The sequence below is a fragment of the Thalia democratica genome, unplaced genomic scaffold (genome assembly GCF_965202585.1).
Source record: "Thalia democratica unplaced genomic scaffold, ktThaDemo2.hap1.1 HAP1_SCAFFOLD_1894, whole genome shotgun sequence".
NCBI classification, from domain to species: domain Eukaryota; kingdom Metazoa; phylum Chordata; class Thaliacea; order Salpida; family Salpidae; genus Thalia; species Thalia democratica.
The window spans coordinates 1-9457 of NW_028140692.1; the positions used below are offsets into that span (position 1 = coordinate 1).

At 22.8% G+C, this 9457-nt stretch overlaps 1 protein-coding gene across 1 annotated transcript; it reads right to left on the bottom strand.

Moving 5' to 3' along the window:
• Window positions 1-175: 175 nt before the first annotated feature.
• On the bottom strand, window positions 176-2262 carry LOC145848972 (uncharacterized; the record flags this gene model as incomplete). The annotated part of the gene is made up of 5 exons (XM_082954116.1): window positions 2149-2262; window positions 1933-2056; window positions 1075-1226; window positions 679-882; window positions 176-280 (listed from the first exon to the last, which is right to left on the bottom strand). Coding segments are annotated over exons 1-5 (666 nt in total), but the record flags the coding sequence as incomplete, so codon positions are not given.
• Window positions 2263-9457: the final 7195 nt, after the last annotated feature.

Here is a 9457-nt window from a genome sequence, read left to right on the forward strand (position 1 = left end):
GTAAAAATTTAGTCTTGCTTTACATTTAATACTTACAGCTAAACTTGGCATGACTACAAAATAAGTAATTAAAAATAAACATTTAAAATCAAATTAGAATGATTGAAATTAGTTATGTTATAGTGCTTAGGGTGTTAATTCATTATTAAGCAGATAATAGGTCTTAGAAACTAACTTTCTCTAAAATTTTGCCCAAAAATTTAAAAACAAAATTTAATCTATTGCTATTTAGCATTTTTCGAATACTTTCAGCATGTAAATCGTTTCTTCTTCTTTCTGGCTAATATACAAACAAATGTTATAGGTAAGAATAAAAATTTCGATAACAAACATCATTATAGTTAATAAACACTAATACTTATAAAACAAGGCTCATTAACAAAGAAAGTTTTGTTTAAAAAGATATATATTCTTATTAAATCTATGTTAATTAATTTGTGCTTTTAAACATTTATTATATATCTTCTGATTATATATTTGATTTAATAAAATGTTACCTTAGTAAACATATGATTACTAAGTTTCAGGGCAGATTGAATTTTAAATTTATAGATATTTGTAAAAATATAATTGTAAAAATGCTAAATAATTTAAAACAGGATTGTTTTAAGTTTTATACTAATAATTTTTCTAATTATTAAAGCGTCTTGAAGTTTATAGTAATAGTTTAATACCTACTTCATTAAAAAAAGCTTTGAGTACTTCCCAATTCAATAAAATTCTTTCAATGCATGGAAAGTGTGATATCCATCTAGTTTTGCTTAAGGCTTTAAATTTTAACGGAATTTCACCCGTCATACACACACCTAAATTTTCAAAGTCACTTCTTCTTGTGTTAGATAACTTGAAGTAGTTGAACGTTTTCTTAATAAGCTCCTCAACCTTATTTAATTTAAAAGTATACACACTTTTATTCAACAACAATGGTTTTTTTTAATACAACATATAAAAATATAATAAAATATCATAAATAAATATAAAAAAACAACTTTGTAACTTGAATAAATGCAGCTTACTAAAATTCTCATTCAACAATTGAATTAATAATTTATATAAAATAGTTTTAATACTTACTTCATTAGGTATTGTAGCTTTGGTTGCATTTAAACATGCATTTTGCAAAGCATGATTTGTACAGGATATTGTTATAAGCCTGGGATTATCTTTTTTCAGAATTTGTCCTACTCCATTCTTAACTCCTGTCATGGAAGCAGCTCCGTCTGTACCTAAAAATATATTTACTAAGTTAAAAAAAAAACAAAAATTTTCTTAAATTATAAGACCAGTTTGTGCTTAAATTTATACTTTTCTTAAACAATTGAATAAAATCAAATTAAGTCTATTAATAAAGATAGATCATTGTAAGATATTAAAACTAGTTTATAAAAGTTAGCAAGAATACACAGAGAATAGCTGAAATAAACAAAAATTAACTTACTATTAATATCTAAATTTAAAATTAAAAACACGTTAGTAGTACATATTTAATAAATACATAACTAGAATACAAAAATGAAAAAAACAGTAACAGTTCATATATACTTACATATTGAAACTACATTTTTTAACGTTGTCATGCTAAAGTTTTTAACGTAAAATGTCATGCTAAAGTATTGTTAATTATTAAATTATTAAAACAAAATGTTAATTTTTAGGTAAAAAGTGAATTGGAATTTTTGACTTTAGATGATAAAATTTTTTGTGTATTATTGAAATAAAATTACAAAAAATACTTTAAAAACTATTTAAAAATTATTTTTTTTTCAAAAATTACAATGGAAAAATTAATTTAATTCAATAAAAACATGAGAACTTTCCTTTATAATATTTAATAAAAAAGCTCAGTATTAAAAAAAAATTGTTGTTGAATTCAAAATTGAAATACTCAAATGTGTATTCTTAAATACTACAAATTGTTAGAGATAAAAAAACCTTTTAACTCATAAACAGATTCCCAAGATTTCTGGTACCTCATCTTTTTAGGTGGTGGAAAATCTAAAGTTGGTAAATCTTCTTGGTCTGGAATTTCATCTAAAATAATTTCAACGGTTGTTACCTACGAAAATGTAACTGCTAAAGTAATGTGTTTAGTGTGTAACTTAATAACTATTTGTAAATCCAAGAAAAAAAAAACCATTAGAGACTTACCTTAACTACTACAGAATAGCATGGTTGCCACAAGTCAAGCTGAGAAATTTTTCCTGACTTTTCCTGACTTTTTCCTGACATTTTACTAAAGTTTTCCTGACTTTTTTCAAGATTTTTCTGACTTTTTACTATAATTTTATTAAAAAAGGCATTGAAAATTAAGTAATTTTGTAAAATTTAAGGAACATTTTGCAATTTTAGTCTGACTTTACAGAATTTTTAATTAATTTTTCACTAATCGAAGGCTTTGAAATAAAAGGAAATAAATAAATTTGAACTGACAATATCTGAGGTTTTTATAAATTTTTTTCCTGAATTTTTCCTGAATTTTTTCAAAAACCCCCCATTTTGACCTGAAATTTCCTGACTTTTGTCATTTTTCTTAGTTTTTCCTGATTTCCTGACTATGTGGCAACCTTGAGAATAGCCACCTGATTTTTATATAAATTTTTTACATGATTTCAAAAAATCTTCAAAAATACACATTTTAGAGTCTAGCTTTAGTTTAAAGTTAAATTTATTGTAATAAACTGTTTGGAATAGTACAAGGTTGCCACTCATGTTTATAAATTTTTCCTGGTTTTTCAAATCTCTACAAGGCTTTTAAAATTACATGTATTTTGGTTTATTTTCAGTTTAAAGTTATGTCTAATATAAAAAACTGTGTTAAATAATAAAAAAACATTGTATATGTACTATAAAGTTAATTAAAATGTGTATTATAACTAAAAAATTTTAATTGAAAACTTATTTATATGATAGTTTTTTTGTGTCAAGTTAAAATTGTACTACTTAACATGCTGAAATTGTTAAAAACTGAATGTTTTTCTAAGTCTTTGGTTAAAAATTTCTCAAATTCCAGGTTTTTTTTGCCTTAGTTGTTAATTATCAGGTTTCCAGGTAAAAACAGATTTCCAGGTAAAGTGGCAACCCTGATAGCATAAGCCATTGAAAAATACTTAAGTTTATTGAAATGCGTTTTATGAAAAAAAGTTTTTTTTGTTGATAAAAAAAAACTTATTTATATGAAATATTTTTGAATCAAGTTAAATTTTAATACCGAACTATGTAAACTTGTTAAGAATTTCAGGTTTTTTAGGTTTATTGTTAAAAAATGTAGGTTTTTTTTAAATTATATCTAATTTCAGCTTTGCTAAGGTTTTAATTGCCTTAATTGTCAAAGTACAGAATTTTTAATTTCTAGGTAAAATAGCAACCCTATAGTTATTATCCACTCTTTAAACAATTTCCTGACTTTTTATTACAATTGTCCTGACTTTTCTAAATCAAATTATCAATTTAAACAAATAATATAGTACATATTCAAACACTTGGAATTAATAAAGCCTTCAATTTTATGTTTCAGTTTATCAATATTTATAAAATTAGTAGTAAATATTTTACCCTTATTTATGTAAAAAATATTAAAAAACAACTATTCTACAATAAACTATAAATAATTAAACTTAACCATGAAGTTCACCTCTTTTATAATTTATTTTAAAAATTTAAACAATTTTGAAAAAATTATAATGAGGTAAATTATAAACATAAACTTATTACCCAAAACACTAAACCTAGTGTTTAATTAGAATGAAATTATTTATTTACTTAAACAAAAAACAATTCAATTCTAACATATGCTAGATAAACAAACTTATGTGTATTATCATTGTTTTACTAAAAAATGCTAAAGATTATCAAACTGCTTACAAAAACTGTTTGTTCTAGTAGGATAGTTTAAAAAAATTTTAACAGAAACATTTTGCAGTTTTATAAAGGATATTCATTTAATTTTACCAGATAAAGGCATTAAGTAATTTTGTAAAATTCTTTGAAATTTTTTCAATTTTAATCACACTTTGAAGAATTTAAATTAATTTTTTACCATTCAAAGACTTGTTTTTGAATATAAGGAATTCAGTGAATTTAAACTGACAAAATCTGGTATTTTTTAATATTTAGTCAAACTTCCTGACTGTTTAAAAAAAAAACCTTACTATTCTTGTTATTTATCTTTTTTTTTCTGCTTTTCCTGAGTTTTTTGACTTTTCCTGACCTTGTTTCAACTCTGCTTAATTTACAAAACTAGTTTTAAAAACCTTGAGTTGTACACTAAAACTTTCAATATAATATTTTTTTTAGATAAACTACCTAATTATAATAAAAAAAGACTCAATAAAAAGATATTGAAAAAAAAGGTTCAGGTAACAAATACACTCTAATGGATATACAACAGTTTAACTTTTGAAAAATAGGTTTACAAAAATATATATAAAAAAAGTTATAGCCAACTTGACTTTTTTTTCAATAAACAGTTTGTTAAATACAGAATTTTAACCATAGTTAACACTGTTAATAAAAAAGATTTTCTAGATTTTGCTTCAATAATATTTTAAGGTTTAAAGATATGGTGATTCTTTAAATGATTTAAATTTATTCTTAATTTAGTTTTTTTTTTTGTCTGGTTTTTACTATTAAGATCACCTTAAAATGTCTTTCTATTTATCTTATTTTTATAAAAATTTGACCATTATAATTTTTTTGTAAGAGTTTTAGTTAATAGAAATTTAATTCCCGGAATTTAAACAGTTATGTGACGATAATGAGTAAAATTTGATGTTATATGTGTCCACCCATATTAATTCAATTTTACTCATTATCGTCACATAACTGTTTAAATTCCGGGAATTAAATTTTTAAGTTTTTTTTTAAGTTACAAATAACTTCAATAGTTAAGATGAGCAAGTGCATATTTAGTAATAGACTATTTTTGTTAATAACATAACTCAGTGGTCTTCAAAGTGTACACTGGTGCACACTAGTGTAGACGAATTTTATTTTTGGGTGCATGAATTTTTTATGATGCAAAAAAAAAATTAAACTTTTATTTAGTTTACTTACTTTTTAAGATGAATTTTAACATTAAAGCTTTATCTAGTCCTAATAGTTTAATATTTTTACTTTTTTGACGATTTTGTCTAAATCACAGCTTTCGTACCATATAATATTTTCAATATAAATATATCAATAATATAAAATTTATTTTCCTGGAAAACCTACCAAAGTATCTTCGCAAAGTAAATTTCATATTCCTACATACGGAAAAGGTAAATATACAACTTATATTTTACTTCATCAAATCTTTTAGTTTAAGCTTTCTGATACAATTAAAGATAACAAGCATTAATATAATGTGATAGATGATGAATTAATGTAAAAAAATAAGGTATAAAATAGTTATTAAAAATTATTACAACGTACACAGAGTTGCCTAAAAACTACTAACCTTAAAATTTTCTGGAATTATCTGAAAAAATTTTGACAATTTAGACTAAAAATCTTTAAAAAACCTGGAATTAAAAATATTGAAAAAAAAATTGAAATTTTGAATAAAAATCACTAAATAACGTGGAATTTTAAATCACATTTACATTTAAAAGTAGTAAAATTTCAGTTAGACGTTTAAATAATCTATAAATTCAAAAAAAAAATTGTAATCATCAAAAAAATTTTTATAAAAAAACAGATTTAAAAAAGCATTATATTATCTTTTCAGTAGATTTATACTTTTCAACACAGATTTTAACTTAAACATAGCTTTTAACTAAAAATAGACCCAAAAATGTATATTTAAAAAAAAACTGGAGAAATTTTGAAAACCTTGAGAAAATTTGCCAAAAACATTTGGCAACCCTGCAAACGGAATGATGTTAATAAAATAAATTAGTTTTTAATTTTATTTATTCACAAAGACAACAATGTTTCACCCCTATGTTAATAAAATAAATACAAACAATTATACTTCTAATAAGTTTGAAATCAAAAAGTCTAAATAATATTATCAGAATTTTCCTGAATTTAGGTGCCTCATGATGACTCAGTTTTGACTTAAACTTTTTGGGGTTGTCACACCTTTACAGTCCCAGCGTTGCTATAAAATATTAAATACTGAAAAATATGGAATTTGACTATTAAGGCTAAAATAATCTCGAAAATTTAAAAAATTTAGGATAGAAAAACACCTTGAACTCTGAACAAGTATAATTTTTTGTTATATACTTAGATTTAATGAAAAAAATTTCTGGTCAACTCAAGTTCAGGGTTCCTCTCACTAAGAGGACTTTGAACATTTAGAAACTTTGAAAATCTCAGGATTTTTTAGTATAACTCAAGGTATTTGATTTTCTTTTAATCAGGATAGTTTTTTATTTATATAACATTAAGGTTAGCTTTAAGATTTTGAAAATCTAAGAACTTTTTTTCTAGATTTCAAAAAACATTTAGTTAATTTCTTTACAATATTTTCTTATTTTATAAACTTTTTTGTTGAAAAACTTGGTTTTTATTTATTTTAGAAAACTTATAATTTTTGACTACAGTTTCAAAAATTAATTAAGTAATTTAGGATAGTCACTCTAGACAGTTTCTTTTTTAATTAGTCTTATTAGAATATGATATTTTAAGTTTTTGCCTTTTTTTTTTCTTCTTTTGTTTATATGTAGAAAAAATGTTTTGAAATAAACAATTTTACAGAGTTCATTGTTTTTACTAAATGACACACCATTGTCAAAACGTTCACATCTACTCCAATATTTTAGAAATAAGGACGCTTGATAACTCAGTAGGATAAGAGGGACCTCTGCTAGAATTTTCCATCTATGAATTATAAAATAGTATTTGATGCAGGTTACTTGCTCAAATAAAAGGTAAAATCTCCTTTAGATAAATTAAAAAAAAATCAGTTTTAGAACTTTTAATTTTTTAGTTAAGGTGTTGTTTACTATTAAATGAACTTAAAAATTACTTTGTTTAAACCAAGGTCTTTTAGAGTAACTGGACTATATTAAATTTTACAAACTTAAGACAAATAAAACTAGTTTGTATTTTATAAAAGTTTAGCTTGACTTTGACTAGTTTTTAATTTGTAAAGGTAAGGCTTGTCTAGATATCTTTTTAAGTCTCAAGCAACCTATTTTTAATGTTTGTAAGCAAATATGAATTGTACTTTACAGTTTTTTTTTAATTCAAAGTTATTTCATTTTCTGCCTTGATCAACTGTCAACAAGTATAGTCTGTAGTCACCTAGGCTAGTTTTTCTTATACCTTTTAAGAGTGGCTACCTTGTAGTTTTATATATTTTAAAGTGAAAAAATCCAATTAAAAACTTCATACTTTAACAATATATTTTTCTAAGCATAAAAAATACACATATTACATAATCTAAATATATATAGTTTATAATTTTTAATATGAAACTCCAAAAAAAATAAAATTTATAGTTACAGATAAAGTTATGTGGTTATTGTTAATTATAAAATGTTTTTTTATACAAATTAAAAAAAAAATATTTCTGTAACATATTATCTTTATTTAACTTATAATAACTCTAAGTTTAAATTACTCATTTAACATTGACTTAACTATTTTCTTATTTTTGAAAAGATAACAGTAGGCCACTTTTATTTTAATAATTTTTGGAAATGTTTTGTTTAAAATTTATGCTACATGAAAAAGTAAGCATGAATAAGAATACAACGTTGCCGAACTTAGGATAGTTTGAACCTACTCAAAGATTTTAAAATACTCAGGTTGACTCAAGTCTATTTAAAGTTCTCTTAAAAAATTTATGATTGAAAAGTATGTTAGCTAGTTTTTATATTTTCAAGTATTTTACCTTTTAGAAAATATGTTTCTCACTTAATGTTTAGTGTTTTTGCTTTTACAGTGATATTTTTCGGTTAAAGATAATTTTTTTACTTTACACTTTTTATTTTTTAGCTTTTGATTTAATAATAATAACTTCAGTATGGCTAAAACTTCTATTTAGTCTCAGAGAAAGAATATATTTTACAGTTTGTTAAGACTAAATAAGGTTTTTTCAATTTTAGACTATGATAAATTACTTGTAAATTTGCTTATTCCTTAAATAGAATTTATATGTATTTATATTGGGAGATAGAAAATTGTTAATTAAATAAGTTTAATTATACATTTATTAAAAAGTTTTATACTATATTTGTGTTTACAGCTATTTCATAGGTTTCTTTTATTGTTTTTACTTTGTTTTGAGGTTAAATCTATTATACTGGATAAACTCAAATTAAACAAAACATTTTAAATTAGTTCAATAAGGTTTTAATAGGGTAAAGACATTTATGTTTCATCAAACAGGCCTGCCACACACTCAAGATGGCTAAATCTAGTTAAAATATTTAAAAAAAGTGAACTTGACAAATGATAAATTACTTGTAAATTTGCTTATTCCTTAAATAGAATTTATATGTATTTATATTGGGAGATAGAAAATTGTTAATTAAATAAGTTTAATTATACATTTATTAAAAAGTTTTATACTATATTTGTGTTTACAGCTATTTCATAGGTTTCTTTTATTGTTTTTACTTTGTTTTGAGGTTAAATCTATTATACTGGATAAACTCAAATTAAACAAAACATTTTAAATTAGTTCAATAAGGTTTTAATAGGGTAAAGACATTTATGTTTCATCAAACAGGCCTGCCACACACTCAAGATGGCTAAATCTAGTTAAAATATTTAAAAAAAGTGAACTTGACAAATGGTTGTTGGATTTTGTGTAAAACTGATGGAAGTTTTGATATTTTTTTTAAATATCCTAAATAGTATTTATTGAATGTTTTCAAAATTTGTATGTATTCAGTCCTGTTATATTAAATTGGAAATTAGTGCATCATAAAACAATAGCTTACCTATCTATTGAACATTCTGTAAAAAATTTCTTAAGTTTTATAAATTATTGATTTTTAAAGTGATATCTTCCTTACGAATACTAATTTATAAACTAATTGAACTTATAAAATTTAGTTTTTAATAGATTAAAACTTATTATTCTTCCAAATGCAATACTTATACCACCTAACATTCAGGATACAGAACTAGAAGTTAATATAAGCGCAGCATCAATTTTACAACCCTTTGCGCAAGAAGATGACTAGAGAAACTTTATTAAACAGAATAAAACTTTTTAACTATTTTTTTACGCTTTTTTCTCCAATTAAAAAAAAGTAACAAAATTAAAAACAAATTTGTTTCATAGGAGTTAGTTAATTATGCATTCAAAGATGACTTAGTTTCTAAATCTAAACTTATTTAAAGATTGAAGTGTTTAAACTTTGTTAATCAAGTTAGTAAAATATCAAATTTAAAAAATATCATACTAATCTAAGTTGTCTTGAGTTACTTATATACCATTTTAATTTGTTTAAATAAGAATTATAGTAATATTTTATGATTTTAGTTGTTTTACGTTAACATTATATTTAAACAT